The following is a 20,368-nucleotide window of genomic DNA, read 5'->3' as shown; positions in this document are numbered from 1 at the left end:
TATGTACTTTGTTTACTTCTAACAATAATAAATCTCATCCAAGTCCCACATTTGCTGTGAAATTCGCTTCTCCTAAGGCAGGCCTTGGGTATAGGAAAAGCGCCTGACAGGGGTGGTGTAACCAGGTAAAAGGCACAACCTCTTGGCCTCAGTTTTACCATTTGTCACATGAGTACACTGAACAAAATGATCTCTAATGGCCCTTTAGCCCCAAAACTCTGTACATTAGGGTTTTGTAGACTTAGCTGTACCCAGTCAATGGAAAAGGAAATGACTCAGAGATGTAATGGAGGGAAGGCTGAGGGTGACTCAGGCTTTCCTAGTCATGAAGGACGCTTCAGACATGTACCCAATACCAAAGCAGAACTCATGACCGCTGAATGATGCCAGGACTTTCCTCTGTATGTTCCAGGAGGTGGTTTCCACATAAGGTGATTTTAGCAACAGTAAGTTGCCTCTACAAAAAAGAAAAAATTAAAAAAAAAAAAATCCCTCCAAGGTCTGAATGTTTTAATTTCTACCGTGAGAGTTTTATCTCCAGTGAAAAATATAAATATTCCAGCATAGGTACAAGTTTGGTGTTACTAATTGCGTTTGGGACTCTGAGGTAAGTAGCTGGCACTAAATCAAGAATGATGCTTGTTGGTGTGTATGTAGACCTAGCTAATATAAATAATTTGAGAAAAGTTCGTGTACTGTGTAAATTCTATTCAGTCTTTTCAATCTAAATATATTATTGATGTGGCACTCCTTTTTTGTTATTTTCTAAACTAGAAACTTTAGTTTTCCTTTTATATAAAAAAAATACAGTTGGATTTAACAAGCGATAATAGAACAAAACCCCAAATACATGAGCCACCTACCTTCAAAGCTGGATGTAGGAACTTGCTTAGTTCCTTCCCTAACACTCTCGTGACCTTCACCTTTACTCCACTTCTTAGTGTCTTGTCATTAAATGGAAGAGTTCTAACTCTAAAATCTTAACTCTAACATCATTTTGACTACGGTGTCCTGAGCTTCCGGCTTAATCATCTACTCTTTGACCTTATCAAAATTTCTCTTGACCAGCGTTTACCATACTTTAAAAATATATATATACTTTTATTGATTTTTAGAGAGAAAGGGAGAGGGATAGAGAAATAGAAATATTGATGATGAGAATCATTGATTGGCTGCCTCTTGCATGGCCCCCACTGGGGATCAAGCCCACAACCTGGGCATGTGCCCTGACCAGGAATCAAACCAATGACCTCTTGGTTCCTGGGTCGATGCTCAACCGCTGACCCACACCAGCCAGTCTGAATCAGCTGGAATCCTTGAATTGTCTTTTACCAGCACCTTTAATCCCTTTGCTCCCCTGTCAGTCCACTTCATGTCTACAAATCATGATCCAGGATCTACACAGTAATATATCTCGTCTGCTCCTAATTATATAGGTTGTCCCAAAAAATGAATACACGCGTTACAGCTGATAGCTCAATGGATGCTTCTTTCTTTTCAGATTTAACCCATTGGAATTAATAATTATTCAAAGTGTGAATACATTTTTTGGGGACACCCTGTATATATATTCTCTAACAACACCCAGCTGCCTGGGTAAGGGTGTGTGTATGTATGCACATCCTCTTGCTTGAGACCAATTTCTCACTCAGCTGGCTTCCCAGCTAAATTAACCCCATGACCTCGCCTTGTACAGTGGCTGGCACATAGTAAGTGCTCAACAAACGTTTGTTGAACTGTTGTTTAATTAACCACATCCATCTGAGCTCTAGTTTCAATCCCTCCTCTGCAGAAGGACCCTTTTTGGTTACTGTCATTTTCTATGGAGCTTCAACTTTTACTTGTTCCTTTCACCCAGTCAATAAACATGCTTAAATCATCCTATCCTAAAACAACGACAAAACCTTCCCACACCACTCAGTTCTACAAGCAAGATTTTACCTCTACCAACCCAATGAAACTTGTCTCAAAAAGGTTACTAATTGCCAAATCATTTGGACACCCTTTAGTAAAAAATAGTGATTTTAATGTTTTTGAAATTTAAATGATCTCCAATTATCAAATACATGCTCACTGCCAACATCTTGAAAAGTACAAAAAATAGATACATACTCCCTAAACCATAATTCTGACAAATTTTGTGGCTGAACATTTTGGGCACTTTTTAACAATACAGGGAGAGTCTCATTTCTTACTTCATATGCCCTCCAACAGCACTTCACACTGTGGACTGATCCTGTTCCTCCATCATACTGTCCTTCACACCACATTTCCTCACTCTCCTGTTTTATTGGGCCCTTCTCTCTATTCCCTTCGGATGTTAGCTCTCATCAGGGACAGCTCTACAACCTTCTGCTCTAAGTGCTTTCACTTTCATGGCTTTACTGTTATATCTTGAAGTCCACAGAATCTAGTATATTTTTTAAAAATACATATTTTTATTGATTTCAGAGAGGGACATGGAGAGATAGAAACATCAATGATGAGAATCATTGAGTGGCTGCCTCCTGCACGCCCCCTACTGGGGATCAAGTCTGCCTCCCGGACATGTGCCCTTGACTGGAATTGAACCTGGGACCCTTCAGTCCACAGGCTGACGCTCTATCCACTGAGCCAAACCAGCTAGGGCAGAATCTACTATCCTGACTTCTTCTCTAACCTCTAGACTTAAAGATCCAATAACTTATTGATCATCTAATCCTCGATGTCCTATAGTCACCTCAAATCAACCCTTCTGCAAAACAGAACTCATTATCTTCCTTGCTAAACTTGCTCTTCCAGCTGTATTCTTTTTTTTTTTTAATATATATTTTATTGATTTTTTACAGAGAGGAAGGGAGAGGGATAGAGAGTTAGAAACATCGATCAGCTGCCTCCTGCACCCCCCTACTGGGGATGTGCCCGCAACCAAGGTACATGCCCTTGACTGGAATCGAACCTGGGACCCTTCAGTCCGCAAGTCGATGCTCTATCCACTGAGCCAAACTGGTTAGGGCCCAGCTGTATTCTTTTGAAAAACAAAAAAAAGAGTTTTTATTGATTTTAGAGAGAAAAGGAGAGGGAAACATCAATGAGAGAGAAACATCAATCAGCTGCCTCCTGCACACCCTACACTGGGGATTGAGCCTGCAACCCGGGCATATGCCCTGGCTGGGAATCAAACCAGTGACTTCTTGGTGCATGGGACGATGCAACCTATCTAAAACACAGATTGGCCCAGGTCTCCTGTCTGCCTTCCTGACCTGGTCTTCAGCTACTTACTCCCCAGGACTCACTCCATCCTGGTCCTGCTGAAACACCAGATTCCACACGGTCTCATTCTTCTCTAAGTATTGGTTCCTCTACCAAAATGTCCATTTTCACTTACCTTTCTAGAGAAACCCTGTTCATCCTTCAGAACTTACTCCATGAAACCTTTCCTGATCACTGTTTCCCCTCTTCCCCTGCGGGCAACGCAGAGAATCCTGTCTTCACTCTCAGAAGCTGTGTGACTTGGGCAAGTTACGGTTTTAGTTGTGCCATTTGTATAATAGCAATAGTAACACTACCTACCGTATAGAATCCTTGAGGGTTAAATGAGATGATGTAAAATAAACCCATAGCGTGGGGCTAGGCACTTGGTAAGCTCTCAAAACATTTAGCAATTGTTAAGTACGCATCCCTCTGCTCTATGTAGATAGGCCTCTTCTGCTGCAAGTTTAACACTGCAGTATGATTTCTTCGTGTACAGTTTCCACACCAGAGTATAATCTCCTTGAAAGAAGCACCCACATATCACACATCTTATATGTTAGCACAGTGCCTGGCATATTATGGGAACTTATTCAATGACAATTGAACTAGACTATTTAAGTACTACCCATCTTTCAAGGCCCAGTTCAATTTCCATTTCCTCCACTAATATTTACCTAATGATTCCAGCCCTCTGGATTGTACCTTCTCAGAAATATCTTACCACTGTTTGAATAATCACATGCTATCTTGTGTTGTATTTAGAAGCGCTATCTCTCTGAGGCCTCCATTTCCTCCAGGGCACACACCATTTCTTATTGTTTACCTGCCCAATGACAGCTAATATCTCCAACTGCACAGTGAGTGTTCAACAATTACCTTTTTAAAAAATATGGTTTTTATTTATTGATTTTTAGAGAGACAGAAAGGGAGAGGGAGAGAGAAATATCAATGTGTGAGAGAGAAACATCGATAGGTTGCCTCCCATACATACCCCGACCAGGGACTGAACCGCAACCTGGGCATGTGACCTGACTGGGAATGGAACTGGTGACCTTTTGGTTCACGGGATGACACTCAACACACTGAACCAAACTGGCCAGGGCAACAATTATTTTTGAATTAAAATATTTCTGCCCAAGCATGGGAGGCCTCACCTTATCTTTTTTTAATTTTATTTTGAGAGTACGTTTATTAAAGCTGGGGACAGTGAAACAAGAAAGGGCTTAGCATTGAAGAAGCAACAGGAGAGAACCTAGGTGGGGCTGCTGTTGGCTTCATGAAAAGTCAGAGAAAAGGGGGCCCTGGAGACAGGTTCAGGGTTTTATCTTGGGACGAACTGGCGCTGCCCATTGCTTCCCTGGTTGCAGGTCTCGGGGACCCTTAGCGTTCAGGTGAGAAAGTAAAGACGCACGCCTGAGAGGGAAGAAAGCAGGCCTGCTCCTGAGAGGGAAGCACGCCCCTCCTTATCTTTCATTAGTCATCTGCCTCTAAGAAAACTCAGCTAACAACACATCTGACTCTCCTTCCCTTAGCTTATTATTATTATTATTTTTTTGGGTGCCCTTGACTGGAATTGAATTCGGGACCCTTCGGTCCACAGGCCAATGCTCTATCCGCTAAGCCAAACTAGTTAGGGCTCCCTTAGCTCTTGAAATTCTGCTTGGAACTACATTAATTTGCTTTTATTTGTATGCCACTGTCATGTCTTGGCTTCCCAAGGAAGAAATCTTCCCTTTCCTTGCTAACTTCCCGCAAGACCCAGCAGAGGGCATTATACACACAAGGGCTGTTTGTGTGGGTGCCGCTGGCTCACTGTAGATACCCTCCATGGCAACTTGAAGCAATTTTTCTTTTGCCTGTATTGTCTACGCTCAGGCCACAGCAGCTTAAAATAAATGCCACCGGACAATAATAATGGTGACGCCATCTCTGACACCCTGCATATCAGATGGCCAAGATGCTTGTCAGCACAATCCTCACTCAACTAAGTTGGAGGAGAAGAACCCTTGATCCACAATTTGGAATAAAGATTTTAGAAAATATCTAACTAAAACACTGGCAGGAACAGCTACTTGAAGCACTGCAGAATCGGTCTGCCTTGGCTGCCTGGAGTAAGGGAATGAAAAACCAAGAAATGGCAAGTTTTAAACTGAAATAGAGATAGCCACAAACATTTCTTGCCACCCCAGGATTCCTAAGACTACAGCTTAAAACGAAGGACCAGGGAAGCCAGGAATAATGAAAAAATCATATAGAAGCCTAGATACTAACTCGCAAGCTCTTTCGTAAACTAGCTTTGCCACCTTATAAGTAACTTATTTCTACACCTCAATTTCCTTACCTGTATTAAAATGAAATTGCACTAACTGAATGGTCCCACTCAGCCTCCCTGACCTCACTGCCCAGCTGTATCTACCTGGCGAACACAAACCAGGAACATGCTCAAAAAGTAGAGGATTGGTTTAGGACATACGGGGTGAGGCAAAAGTAGGTTTACAGTTGTGAATCCTTAAAACAGCTTATTCTTTATATTATTTATTGTTTTATTTCCCATATGAACTGTAAACCTACTTTTGCTCCACCCTGTGTATATATCCTAGCTTTTGAAGTATATGAACTTTTTCATATATTTTCTTCCAGCTAGACAATAATCCCCACAATGGTAGGGAATGCTTTTTTTAAAAAAATATATTTTTTTAATTGATATCAGAGAGAAAGGGAGAGGGAGAGATAGAAACATCAATGATGAGAGAGAATCACGGATCAGCTGTCTCCTGCATGCCCCCCACTGGGGATTGAGCCCACCACCCTGGGCATGTGCCCTGACCGGGAATCGAACCGTGACCTCCTGGTCCATAGGTCGATGCTCAACCACTGAGCCACGCCGGCCAGGCTAGGGAATGCTTTAAAAAAAAAAAAAAAAAATCCTCCCCTGAGATATGTTTTATTGATTTTAGAGAAAGAGAAGCATCGATGTGAGAAACATTGATTGGTTGCCTCCTGTACATGCTCCAACAGAGGATCAAACTTGCAACCTAGGTATGTGCCCTGACTGGGAATCAAACCCTCAACCTTTTGGTGTATGGTATGACACTCCAACCAACCGAGCCACCTGGCCAGGGCATGCCCTTCTTTAACCTAGCGCCAGACTACCTGGCTCACTCAGTGTCGAGCATGCTGTTCAGAAAAGCCAATGGTTAGGATGCATCCCAGTCCCCTGGCTAAATTTAGAGAGAGCAAGCCAGGAATACCTCAATTGAAAACTTATTTAGAAAGATGCTCATTAAGGAGAATGAGTTAGATACCAAGAACAACATTTCTTCTCCAGTTTAGAAGTACCCCCCTCCCTCAATAAGATGGAGATTTCTCTAAAATATCTGTCTCCTGGGCCCTGTTTATCTTCCTTGATGCACACTTATTTGAAAAGCCATTCACATTTGGGAAAATACCATGATAAACTCTCCTAATCAAACTTGGGCAAAATGGGTGTTTCATTTAACACAGGCGTCCTCAAACTACGGCCCGCGGGCCACATGCGGGTGTTTTTGCCGTTTTGTTTTTTTTACTTCAAAATAAGATATGTGCAGTGTGCATAGGTATTTGTTCATAGTTTTTTTTTAAACTATAGTCCGGCCCTCCAACGGTCTGAGGGACAGTGAACTGGCCCCCTGTTTAAAAAGTTTGAGGACCCCTGATTTAACACGTGTGAATGTTGGTGGGGCCAGGAGAGACAGAATGGAGTCTGTTTCTATTTTGGTCACGTTCCTTTTGTATATTACATTCACAGGTCTTCTTACCCTCTGTCAGTGGCAGGATTTGGGATTGTTTTGATAACATGAGGAAAGAAGTCACTGTGCCTCCTGCTGGCCACAGGCAGAGAGGCTCAAGTTCCTTTTGGCTTATTACTAGAGGTCCCATTTCTCCTTCACCAACAGAACTGTGAAGGAATACACGACTGAAAAGGAAGAGTGGGCTTCCTTTTTGCTTAGTCTGGACTAAGCTTTAGGTGTCAATAAATCGTTAAGATCAAACGCTCTCAAATTCCTCCTTCTGTGAGCCCAAACCTGAGGTTGATGCATCTGTATTAGGTACAGGAACCAAGGGTGGACAGGGGTCAGGAAAAACCCTGGTCTGCATGCCAACATCCTCGTTCCCTCTCCCTAAGTGATGGAAGTGTGCAGCCTAAGCACATCCTATATTAAGAGGATCCTTAAAAAACTTAGGGCCACACACCAGCTTCTCCCCTGAATGGTACCTTTCTTTCCTTCCCTCTCCCCAAACCCCAATAAAACACACCAACTGCTTCAGAGTATTTATGGGTTGGGTTTTTTTTGTGGGTCTTTTTTTTTTTAATTTCAAATACTGAAAAAGTCCCCTGGGCTCTGTGGGGCTCCCCATACTCACTGCCCTTCTCCCCACAGTAAATCTGTTTCAAGGACATTTTAAAAAATGAACAATTAACATTAATTGCATTCTCAGCTTGCTCTGCAGAACCAGAGGAGCTGTCTGCATCTGTCATATTTAGATGGACAGTTTCTTTTATCTGACACCAGGTCCCCAGCCATGTCTAAGCAAACATTGCATTTTTCTACAGTTAAATTGGAAACCCACATCTTTCGTTTACTCCATTTCCTTCCCCTCACACCAGCCACATGGTTAAGAAGGATTGTCAGGAATGTTATCAACTCCGAGCGCTAATTCATATTCCCCTAAATCTCCCACCCACCCTCTCAAACATCTCCCCAGTCCCACCCCACTCCCTAGGATTTCACTGAGATTTCTCCCAAGAGTTATTTGGAAGAAAGGTAAAACAAAAAAGGTTCAAGGTCTTGGTGCTCGGCCCAAGGGGCTCCATGCGCTGGGACACCGACGGGCAGGGGCTTCTGCCTCTCCAGCCCGTGCCCGAGCCACCTCCTGAGCCCTCTGCAAATGCAGGGAGGGGCAGGAGCCAGCGCAGGACCCAGGGGGGGGCAGCGTCTCAGGATCTGGCGGAGCCCCGGGCAGCATCATTCAACTTGGCCACTGCGGATGAACATAGAAGAAGAAAAAAAAAAACACTGTCAAGTAATAAGGGAAAAATACCTAAATTCCATCCCAGTCTCTATTCCATGACTCTTCTATACTTAACAATCATTAGGCTACCTAGCATATGCCTCAATCCCATCCATAGAAAATTGAGAGGGAGAGAGATAGAGAGGTAGAGATAGAGATAGAGATAGAGAGAGAGAGAGAGAGAGAGAGAGAGAGAGAGAGAATGAGAATGAATAAATTTGAGTCTTATCCACAAAACAAAACATTCTCTGCCTTTTTTTAAGATACCCATAAAAACAAAGACAGAAAAGCAATTCGTTAGACAAGATCAAAATAACTGGAAGCTCATAGGGATGCAGCTGCCTCCTGGCTTGGAGCAGCTCCGTTTCATACGCAAAGCACAGTCACTGAGAGCAGCAGAGACCGACCGTGGGCACGCAGTGATGAGGTGGTGACCGGGTGGAGGCCAGGGCCAGACAACACAGGTTGTTTTGAGTGGATTTAATAATCTAGGTTTAATCAAAGCAACTGGGATTTGGATTTTTCTTTGCCATGGACTTATGTACTTCATGCTGTGGCAACATGTGGCAAACACAGAATGTAGCTTGAGTCTTTTCTTAAACTCGAATATGACCAGATGAAGAGAGAGAGAGAGACCAACAGTTTTCTGATTTCTCTATTTCTTCTATTCCTTCCTAATACCAGATTCATTGTGACCTCAGTTTTGAGTATTCAAATTGACCCATAGAGAAAGTGGCTCAGACAGAAACGAAAAAAGTACAAACTTTGAGAAAATCAGAGATGAAGAAAACGTACAAAATTATATATATATTTATATATATAATAACATGACATATCTATGTACAACATGGCTGGGACAGTTGAGGAAACTATACAAGGATGTTCGGCATTTTCCCCTTCCCACATGGATTTTAGACTAAGGAAGACAGCATGAGGAAATGGAGCAAGAAACACAAAAATTATATACAATTACAAGTGACAGTCGAGGAGTCTGGGGGCCAAGGAATTCCGGGATCCTGCTCTCTCCATTCCTTCCTCACCAACTTTTTCCTACCCAACCTGAATGACAGCCTGAAAAGTGACTGGCTGGTCAGGAGAGAAGTGTATACGCATCCCATCCCCACACATGCATCCCATCAAGTTCATCAGACGTATCAGAGTCTGTGAGAGGGCAAGAGAGGATTACAAAATCTTGCTCTCTTGAACAGTTAGTTCTCACCCTGACCCTCTCTATCATAACTAGCAGGTTGCATTCAGTAAGATTCAGGCCAAGCTAGTGATAACTGGACTGAAGATGCTGGCCAACTGCATCCCCTTTCCTCCACACATTCATGAATCAGCACTGCTTCTTCTCAGCAAACAGGTGCCGGGTTACTGAGCTCTAGGAAGGCAGAGATTTCTGTGTTCCTCTTCTCTCCTTAACCACCTTCCCCAGCATTCTCCAACTTGAATTATCTCCGAAGAACCTGCTACTCCAGCCCTGCTGTAGTACTAAGCCCTAGAGGCTAGCTCAGTGCATCCCTTTTCTTCTTGTCTCCCTAAACAATACACCTGGCACCCGATTACATCAGAAACGTGGGCCTCCATATGTGCGAGACTGAGCATGTTTCCTCAGGCCCACAGCTCAGCGGCCAGAGCAGCCTTTTGAGCAGCAGAGTTGCAGACTGCAGGCTAGGAAGGTGGGTTGAGCAGAGGCAGGAGCTTCCATGGCTAGCTTCTTAGAATTGTTTTCTTGACCCTATCACCATATTTATGAGGCCCTCTTGCCTGAATTCATCCCTCCCTCCCCCCCCCGCCCCAATCTCTACTTCCTCTCTCCCCATGTAGTCTTCAAATGGTTCCCCTGTGTAGGCAGATAACTGATGGGCCTGCCTCGTTAGTTTTATAAAGAACAGCAGAGTTTTTCAACTGCCAGTTACAGAATTCTAAAATCAGAATCAATTTTATCCATATTCAACTCTATTTTACAGATGACAAAATAAATTCTGAGAGGCTAAATGACTTGACCAAGGTTACATATCACTTCTACATGGAACTAGACCCAAACCCAGATATCTTGACTCCTAAACCAGTGCTCCTTCCGCTATTCCACAATGCTTTCAAAAGCAACATGCTGGGAGAAAGAGAAAGAAAGAGAGAAAGAGAGAGAGAGCGAGCTAGAGAGAGCGCCCATTTTATACAATGTTTTCCAATCTTTACATTAAGAGCCAGGGCAAACTGTAAGACACTGACTAAGGGAGGTTAAGTGGGCATTGTAGTTTTAGGCAAGCAAATCAGTTTTTCTTTTTTCAGGATTCTCTAAACCTGCCATAATGGAAACATGAAGCAATAGCAGCCTAAGACAAAACACTTAGAAGCACAGAAAAACGATCTCATTCAATCTACCTTTCCCAATAATGTCAGGTTAGCCTTGGATGTTAAAACCTGCCACATTATTCCCAAGGCTTAGCCTAATCAATTTTGAGATATTCTCTTCCGAAAAAGAAATGTCTCCCCAGTTTCTTGTACAGAAGGAAAAAAGTTTGCAGTATTACTCAATCCTAGTCTCCTACTTCTGGGCTATAGTGAGGGTGTGGCAATACCAATTTAACCAAAGAAATGAACTCAGAGCCCCTCTTCCACACACACATTACCTTCTCAGCAGCCCCCAGCTGAATCACAGTCATTGCTGGCTAGCAAGCTGAGAAGTTCTCTAACTAGGTGCCCATTCCAGTCCTGCCTATGATATATAAAAGTCCAGTGGGTGAGGAAGGGGAAAAGAGGGGCCCAGGTTACCCCGCAAGCTTGCTGGTGACGAGCGAGGACTTTCTCTGGGGCAGATCCTGTGGGGTAGGGATGTGGTCACCAGTCACCAGGTTCTTGTCTGGTCCTGCACTTGGCAGCTGCTTGTTCTTCATCTTGGCTTTGGCCATGTTGTAGTCTCCTGAGTCAAAGTACTTTTGCTAAGAGACAAGAGGAAGGTTTAGGTGAGTGAGGAGGCCTGGCCATCCGCAAAAACAAGGAGACCCACATCCATTACGAATCCTCATCCACTCTCAGATCTTTCAAGTCTTTCATGATTAATCTCATGCATACACAGCTGGGTTAAAGGTAATACCTACAAGTACTTGTGTCTTCTCCCCAAATGTATGTAAGCAGTTTTCCAGCAAGAGTATAGATTTTTGGAGTTAAGAAATAGCCTCTACATCCTTTGTACCCACATCATTTGTAGCCTCATCAGCACAAAATGGTTCAACAAAATTATTGATTTACACCTAAAGGCTTACTGAGGACCTATTAGTCACCAACAGATTTGGTGCTGGGGAAACAGATATAAAGAAGGGTTAATCTGGGGCTACCCTAGCAAACAGCAGATTAACCTCCAGCCAACAACCTCAAAACTGAAAAGTGTTTTCTCAGACCATGAATAGAAACCGGGCTTGTTCATGAGGATAATGTCCTTTTCCTCTGCCTCCCACTGCCTCCACAGGTTCATGGTTGTGAAACCTGCCCGTGCCTGCCTTGCCTACAGCAAGGTAAACTGCAAATCAGCATCACATCATCATCTGTGGCTACGTCTCAGCAACTGGGAGTCTTCATGGGTCTATTTCACTCTCCATTTCACCCACAGAGGAATACACTCTGGCTTAATGATTCCCAATCCCTCAGTAGGTTTAGGTACCTTGGGGACTGAGAAACCTGATCAGGAGCTAGATGGCTAGGAAGGTAGATTCTCCCTTGGTGAGGAGAACCACTCTGGACAGAAAGGAGTAAATGGCTAGTGCTAACTTCAAGGGTCTGAATAAAACTATTCATTTTAAGTTCAGGAAGTCTGTAGGACAGATGGTTTGATCTTTTTCTGACATGATGTACCTACAACATATAGCTCTAACTCTAAAAAATGCAGTCTTAAAATTCCCACCATCCAAAAAGGCAAATGCCTAGTGAGACCAGTGTTCCAGTCTCTAACATCCTTCCTTTACCCCCTTAATCCCCCATAGCCAAATGCCCCTACAAAAGCCTTAATATCCTATATGGGGAACCAGAAGATAAACTGATACCATATCAGAGATTTATAATAATCTGCTTTGCTCATTGTAAGTTTCTAATTCCTTTCCACTGCTGCCCAACAAATAACAAAACTTCCAGGTCAGCATTCAGTAGAACCTCTATAGATCTCATCCCCTTTGGCTCCAAAGAAGAGGGTAAGACTGTGTCCCATACCCCTTTCTGGAGTCTCTTCATGAGGAAGTCGGAGCCTCCAGGCTTTTGTCCTAGGCTTGGATATTTGGCCTTTAGCTTTGCCTCCTCAGCTCTCTCAGGGAGAATACCTTCTTTCTCCTGCGTGTCCTGGAAGGAACAAATGGGCAGATAAAATTAAAGACTGAGAAGCAACTCCTTCTAATATTTGATAACCTTTATACTATTTTTTCCTGAAGATCCACTTACTTGTAAACATGCTATTTCCACTCTACTCTCAAATAAAGCCAGACCTTTGTTCAAATTCCTAAAGCTCAAGAACACTGTACTGTGAGAAGAAGAGACAAGGTGCTTCTCACACTATACCCAGGGAACCGCCTTGGTGACCTGTACTGGGTTAAAGGTAATACCTAAACACAATACGTTAATCACAGAGCAAGCCATAGCTCACTCAGCACAGAAGCTAGGGAAGACAAAGAGAGAAAAGAACCCGTCAAGGCTTTTTGGTGACACATGATGAGTAGGAAAGTCCCCTGGCTGCTCCTAACACACAGTACAGGGCAAATGGGAAAGCAAAAGGGATAGATAATGCTGCTGAAATGCTCCCTCCCTATTTAGAATCTAAGATAGTCATCTGAGAAGTCTCTCTGTGGAGGAGGCTAGAGCTACGCAGCCTTCTCCAAAAATCTCCACCTTAGTAATGAGAGGACACTGCTTCAGCATTTCCATAAACATGTGGCAGGGAGATGGTAGGTAAACAGAGATGAAAATGACCCTATTTTCAATCTCGGGAAAATTAAGATACAGTAGGTTCACTAGTATTTACCCAGTTTTTGCCAAAAAGTAAACACCAACCCTAGTGGGGCAAGTGATGGCAGTTTGGGGAACATGACAGGAGCGCCAATGGCTTGCAGCTGGTCTCACTGTCTACGCTCCTCGCTGTTTGTGGGCCCCGCTGCCCTTTTCTTCAGTAACTTTTTAGAATAATCTAAAGCCACTCTTGGCTCTTCTTGGTGGGATTATATTACCTCTCCTTGGTGTTCCGGCACAGATATAACAACAGGTGCATTTCATGAGCCTCTGAGCCCAGTACTAAATGCTGTAAGTCAAACACAACCCCCAAGAAGAGGTCTAATTGGCGTGTTTTCATCACAGAATTGCGGGTGAACTAAGTCTCGCTGCCTTGGAAGTCTGGGGGAAATAGGGTGATAGAGTGGCGTCTTTCTGGTCACGACTCTCTTGGTGTCTTTTCTAAATTTAATAACCTCTCTTATTATTCTGTACGAACCTTCATTCCTCTTCAATCTTGTTCCGTCCTCACAGAAGATGGGCAACAGACCATCCCCAATCGTCAAAATAGGTTATCTTGATAAAGTTGCCGCCTTTAACTAACCATGGTAAGAATTACTCTTCTCCCTTCCCCCAATGCTGGTCCTTTTTTTTTAAACGTCTTTACCTCAACCTGAATCTTTCGAAGGATTTAGGATGCAGGCCCCAGCCTGGTAGTCGTGTTATTTACCCCTAATAACCAATAATACACATCACATCCAGGGACCACCAGCCCCCTTTCATTCACCCAGTCTTTCCAAACACCCGCCCCGCGCCCAAGCTCGGCCAATTATAGCACAGCTTGAATGAGCTGAGCGGTAGGCTTATTGGCCAATGAGGAAGTGTAAGGCACTGACTGACAACCGACCCAACCAACCAGCGCCAAAGCAGCAAGTCGCGTTGAAGCTCACTCGGCGTGACGCAAGAAGTGGCCAACCCCTGCAGAGCCTGAGATCAGGGCAACCAATCCGCACTGGTGGGAGACCGTCTCCCGCCCCATCACTGTCGCCCCCGGCTCGCTCGCCCGCACCCCCTCCATTTCACCTGCTTCTCCTCGCCGGTCTCCTCCGCAGGGTTCTCCTCTTCTTGTTTCTGAGACATGGCGGGACCGGGACTGTGGAGTGTAAGGGGCCCGGGAAGTCAAACGGAGAAGGGAAGGGGGAGGGGAAATGGGGACAGCCTGCGCTGCTCCTTCGGCTCCTGTCACTAGGGTTGCTCAGTTAAAATGGCGGCCCTTGCCTGTGACGTTGCGACCGCCCCTGCCCACGGGAACCAATAGGAGTGAGGTAGATGGGACAATGACGTAACGATCTACCAATAGTCGCTGGCTAAAGGTGGGGTCTATGGAGGCGACGGGCAAGCTGGAACACCAATCTGGAGCCACGAGGACCAATTGGGAGCCCGTGGGGAAAGGAAGGGGGCGGTGCTGCTAGGTTTGGCATATTTGTTCCTTTGGTGGGAACCGACTTCCTTCAGCTTCACGGGCCCCTCTCCTTGGAACCTTTGCTGAACTGAAGACGGGAGAGCGAAAGGATGTAACCCTTTATTTTCAGGTGGAGAGGATTAAGCTGTGCGCAGTGTTGGCAGAAAGTTATCGAGCTCCAGAAGATAATTCGGAGGTCAGAGTGGACCATAAAGTGGTACTCAACACGATTCCGATGTGTCACTTGGTGTGTGGAACCGAGCGACTGAGTTCCCAACCTGAGCCTTTTGCAGAACACAAATGACTTAGGCTTTATGATTTAACTCTTATGTATAGTTTTTACTTGTTTAAGGTCATCCTATGGACTTGGACTAAGCTCCTTGAAACAGAGCACCGTTCTAATGGTAAACATTTAGTAAATACTGTTAACACTAGTTAACCTATCCCGAGTCACAGTTCAATATTTCTCGAGCGTTTGTAGATGGCACGGTATTAGTTTTACAGGGGTTTCATATATAGTAAGGCATTCATTCCCCTTAGGTTAGTGGGCATGTGGGGAGGGTTTTCCCAGTGTTCCAGGTGGACCCAAGTCCCTCAAATTAAATAGACCCATCTTCCTGGAATGTTAAGTCACATCATTTTTATATTGAAAACAAACATTAGTCTAATACTAATAACACTCTAAAATTCATATTAAAATTTAATTTTCCAGGCGGCTTTTGTGACAGGTAGTCTTGGCCATCAGTTCATTTTTCTGTTAACTAGGTGCACTTCTAAAAAGTCTGAGGAGCACTGGAATACACAGATTATCATACAAGGCAAAATTTGGTAAGTATTGAAATAAAACTGTTAATGATGTGCGATAGGAGTTCAAAGGAAGGCTCATAGTTTAGGGTGGAAAAAAAAAAGACTGTGATGGAAGTGGCATTTATTTCAGATACCGTTATTTATTTCAAATAGCTTTAAAGAACTTAGGAGTTTGCCAGGTAAAGATGAAGGAAGGATATTCTGGGTGATGGGCACAGCATAAAGGCTAGAAAAATAGAATTGAGTCCCGAACTTGTGAGTAATTTAGTAATCAATGAGAGACAGTTAAGGTTTTTAGGCCAGAGAGTGGCAGGTCAGAACTGCTCTTTAGAAAGATTAATTTGGTGGTAATGAACAAAAATAATTCAGAATTCCAAGTAGAAAGATACTAGACTAGAGGTGGGTGGTCTATCCAGGAGTCCACTGCAATACTCTAGATAGTATGTAGTGTTTAAACTAGAAATGTGGTAGTTTAGAATAGAAAACAGGGAATGTAATTGAGAGAGTCTGTGGCAATGGAATCTACTAGATTAGTAGCTGATTGAATACAGGGAATAAGGAGGCTGTGTGCCTCAGGGTGACTGTTGTAGAAATAATTAATTCAAGAAGAGGAATAATTTTGGGAATGGAATTGGAAGCAGACAGAAAATGAGGTGGTCAGTTTTAGAAACACTGCCTTTTTTTAAAAGCCAGTGAGTCATTTGGTAGAGATACCTAGGCAATGAAGACTTAGGATACATGACCTCTGAGAACCCCTCCATATCTAAAATTTTAGCGTTCTACAAAAATGTAAATTTGGAGTTGGGGAGAAAAGTAGAAGCTAAATATGAATAAAATTTGGACCTTTTCACATAAATATTAGTAAAGTTGTATAAGTAGATGGGACCATCAAAGTAGAAAAAATAAGTCCCAAGACAGAAACTTGGGGAAAATTGGCCAGGGTCACAGAGACAAATGATCAGAGTGGTAAGGATAAGAACCAGGAGAGAAGTGACAGAGAAGTTAAAAATGGAGGGGACAAAAGGTAATTGCAAGTGGTTAAAAAGTGGGGATGTGGTAGCAATATTTAACAGCAAGTAAATTAGGGCAATGAATTGAAGAGGAAGCAGCAAAAGATTTTATTTTTTGGAGGGTAGGCAAGACTCAAGCTTGTTTTCAGAAAAGGAGAGGGGCTAATTGAGAGAGAAACTAAAAATGTAATTATCCACTTTAAAGAGGAGATAATGAAAAAAAAAAGAGGAGATAATGAAATAATTAAAGTCTCAGAGGAGATCATTAGATCAAGAGGGAGAGAGGCAGACAGGTTGGCTTTGGCAATTATAAAGGAAGAGTTGGAGGAGAAATATACAGAGAGATTCTGAAGTGGCTAAACACGTAAGGAAGTCACATTAAATGGCCAGGCTATCTTTTGAGAATATAAAGGATGATTGGGTGGATAGAAATCTAGGAGAAATGGGGGTAGAAACAACTCTATAGAAAATAGCAGCCCTGACCGGTTTGGCTCAGTGGATAGAGCATATAGGCCTGCAGACTGAAAGGTCCCAGGTTCGATTCTGTTCAATGGCACATGCCCAGATTTTGGGCTTAATCTCCAGTAGGGGGTGTGCAGGAGGCAGCCAATCAATGATTCTCTCTCATCACTGATGTTTCTATTTCTCTCTCCCTCTCCCTTCCTCTCTGAAATCAATAAAAATATATTAAAAAAAAGAAAATAGCAATAATTCACACTGGCCAGGTAGCTCAGTTGGTTAGAGTATTGTCCCAATATGCCAAGATTGCAGGTTTAATCCCCAGTCAGGGCACAACCAATGAATGAATGCATAAAAAAGTGGAACAACAAATCTCTCTCTCCCTCTCCCTCTTCCCCACTCTCTTTCTCAAATCAATCAATTAAAAAAAATAGCAATAATTCAAAACAGCAAGAATGATCTACCTGAGATTAGATAAGTATGTGTTTGTGGTAGGTAGTCCCAACCAGTATGGCTTTGTGACTTTGGTCAATAACTCCTGGCTGGCTGCCTTGGAGTGGAGAAAACAGACAGCCAAAGTTAACTGGGACAAAAGGATTGGTAAAGAAAGAACAGAGGAGAAAAGATAATGACGAAGTCTAGATTGTTTGTTGAAATAGCTGATCATGCCATCTAGGCTCTCTAGGAGACAGAATACGATTGATAAATTGGGAGAATAGAAAGGAGTTGACCAAATTGTCATGAGACATACAAAGCTCAGATTTGGTGGGAGTGACTGGGAGAGGCAGAAAAGTAGGAGGTTGCAGTGAGAGGCAAATTTCAATTTGTATCTAGGAAGGTGGAGAAATTATAGGTTATCATGAGCTCTAGCCTATGATAATTGTAATTGGTGGCAGATATGGCATGGCTATAAAAGCCAGTGATGTTGATGCAATCAAGTAAATGTGAAGTCCCCAATGTTGAAGTCTCAGCATAATGATAGGGAAGGTGACTATGACCCATATATTGAGAATGAGCTGTAGGTCTCTAACACATGCATTTTAGTACGTAAGGCAGCGCTTTACATTGTAGAGGAATAACTACAATATTAGGTAATGTGCGACACCAAATAAATTAAATGTATGAGTGTTTAAAAAGTCATTTCTGGCTGGGCAAGTCGAATAATGTTTCAGACAAGGTAGTACCTAAGCTGGGACTATGAGGATAAATAGGAAGGTTGGAGACTGGCAGGGGGAGGGAGGAAAGGGAGACAATTTAGAGGACCACACTATCTTATAAAATGTTAGAAGATGACTGATCCATATCTGAGGACAATGGAAAAGGGAGAGAGAAACTATAGCAAGAGTAACAAGTTCCCAGAGGGAGTGAGATCATGCTAGCCCAGCAAGACTCCTCTTTCATCCAACAAATTTAATTTAGCAGTCATGTGCTAGGTATTGTGCTGGAAGCAAAGGTGAAAGAGGGTCTCTGTCTTCAAATTGTTCAGAGATGAGAGAGGAGATAAGAGAGAAAGACAATTTACACTGGATCAGCGTATTAAAGGCAGCTTCCTGGAGGAAATGACATTTGAAGGAACTGTAGTGGTATTTAAGGTAAAAAAAAAAAAAAAAAGCCGAAACCGGTTTGGCTCAGTGGATAGAGCGTTGGTCTGCGGACTGAAAGGTCCCAGGTTCGATTCTGGTCAAGGGCATGTACCTTGGTTGCGGGCACATCCCTGGTAAGGGGTGTGCAGGAGGCAGCTGATCGATGTTTCTCTCTCATCAGTGTTTCTAGCTCTCTATCCCTCTCCCTTCCTCTCTGTAAAAAATCAATAAAATATATTAAAAAAAAAAAAAAGAAAGTGGAAAACCCTTTTCAGGCAGAGGGAACCTTGTGTGAAAACACGCAGAACTTTAAGAAACTCCATGTACTAGATCAGGCGTCCTCAAACTACGGCCCGCGGGCCACATGCGGGTGTTTTTGCTATTTTGTTTTTTTACTTCAAAATAAGATATGTGCAGTGTGCATAGGAATTTGTTCATAGTTTTTGTTTTGTTTTTTAAATATATTTTATTGATTTTTTCACAGAGAGGAAGAGAGAGGGACAGAGAGCCAGAAACATCGATGAGAGAGAAACACCGATCAGCCGCCTCCTGCACAACCCCCACTGGGGATGTGCCCGCAACCAAGGCATATATGCCCCTGACCGGAATCGAACCTGGGACCCTTCAGTCTGCAGGCCGACGCTCTATCCACTGAGCCAAACCCGTTTTGGCTGGTCATAGTTTTTTTTAAACTATAGTCCGGCCCTCCAACGGTCTGAGGGACAGTGAACTGGCCCCCTGTTTAAAAAGTTTGAGGACCCCTGTACTAGATCCTTGGTTCTCAAACTTACATGATTAGAAGTTCCCAGGGAACTTGATGAAAATACAGATGTCCTTAGCCCTATTTCACCCCAATTGAATCAGCATCTCTGGGTTGTGGCCTGGGAATCTATATTTTTATAAGGAAATGTAAATTCTTTTAAAAATGTATTTTTATTGATTTTAGAGAGGAAGGAAGAGGGAGAGAAAGATAGAAACATCAATGATGAGGGAGAATCATCAATCGGCTGCCTTCTGCATGCCTCTTACCTAGAATGGAGCCAGCAACCCAAGCATGTGCCTTGACTGGGAATTGAACTGTGACCTCCTGATTCATAGGTTGATGCGCAACCATTGAACCACACGAGCTGGGTGGAAATCTGTATTTTTTAAAAGCTTTCTAAGGAGAGACTGCAAATAAGGCTGGAACTTTTGTGGAGCAGCAAGACATGACACTGTCCAGGCTGTTGAGGTTCTGAGGAGACTTGTAAGTCATGCTAAAGGGTTGGGGTTTAATGAAGGCAAAGGGGAACTTCCGATTTCAAGCAGGAAAATGGTATTGTTAGGGATGGAATTGGGAAAGATTTTACTGTGGTAGCCATGTGGAAATGGGACTGGAGTGGAGAGGGAGACCAGCTGGATCTCTATGATTATGGAAATCTAGGCAAGACCAGAGAGGCCTGGTCAAAGGCAGAGGCCATGCAAAAGGAGAGGAGCTGAAGAGACAAATAATATTGAGGTGGTGAATAAAGTTGAGGGCAGAACCAAGGATGGATCCCAAATTCCTGAGTGAAAGGTGGTGCTATTTGCAGAAAAGCATGGAAAAGAGCAGATTGGGGGCCGGGATGGGGCGGGGTGGAGAAGTGAGGTGGGAAGAGGACCTGAACTTCTTACACATTTATTCCTAGTCTTTTGGTCTTTTCTCTTGCTTATGTCTGACTTTTTCAGAGAAGGATCTAAATCTTTTGAGGATGAGATGAGATATCTGGAATGACAATGTACAAGCCATCAGTGCAAACGTAACATTCTTCTGA

The 20,368-nt window shown here is 43.2% G+C and overlaps 1 protein-coding gene and 1 long non-coding RNA gene across 3 annotated transcripts; one reads left to right on the top strand and one right to left on the bottom strand.

Moving 5' to 3' along the window:
* Positions 1-6,145: 6,145 nt before the first annotated feature.
* ENSA (endosulfine alpha) lies at positions 6,146-14,415 on the bottom strand. Of its 2 annotated transcripts, XM_054711384.1 has the most exons (5): positions 14,338-14,403; positions 13,754-13,853; positions 12,490-12,615; positions 11,062-11,228; positions 6,146-8,256 (listed from the first exon to the last, which is right to left on the bottom strand). In XM_054711384.1, the coding sequence occupies exons 2-5, from the start codon at positions 13,757-13,759 to the stop codon at positions 8,241-8,243; spliced, it is 315 nt and encodes a 104-aa protein (XP_054567359.1). In that variant the 5' UTR covers positions 13,760-13,853; positions 14,338-14,403; the 3' UTR covers positions 6,146-8,240. The 2 variants fall into 2 exon arrangements, with proteins under 2 accessions (XP_054567359.1, XP_008154055.1); XM_008155833.3 differs by lacking the exon at positions 13,754-13,853 and having other exon boundaries at positions 14,338-14,415.
* On the top strand, positions 14,329-14,946 carry LOC114227831 (uncharacterized). Its single transcript, XR_008555071.1, has 2 exons — positions 14,329-14,416; positions 14,847-14,946. It is a non-coding gene; the product is annotated as an uncharacterized LOC114227831 (long non-coding RNA).
* Positions 14,947-20,368: the final 5,422 nt, after the last annotated feature.

The sequence above is a fragment of the Eptesicus fuscus genome, chromosome 22 (genome assembly GCF_027574615.1).
Source record: "Eptesicus fuscus isolate TK198812 chromosome 22, DD_ASM_mEF_20220401, whole genome shotgun sequence".
In the NCBI taxonomy this organism is placed as follows: domain Eukaryota; kingdom Metazoa; phylum Chordata; class Mammalia; order Chiroptera; family Vespertilionidae; genus Eptesicus; species Eptesicus fuscus.
The sequence above is the reverse complement of the archived record's forward strand: the minus strand, read 5'-3'. Positions and strand labels throughout refer to the sequence as shown.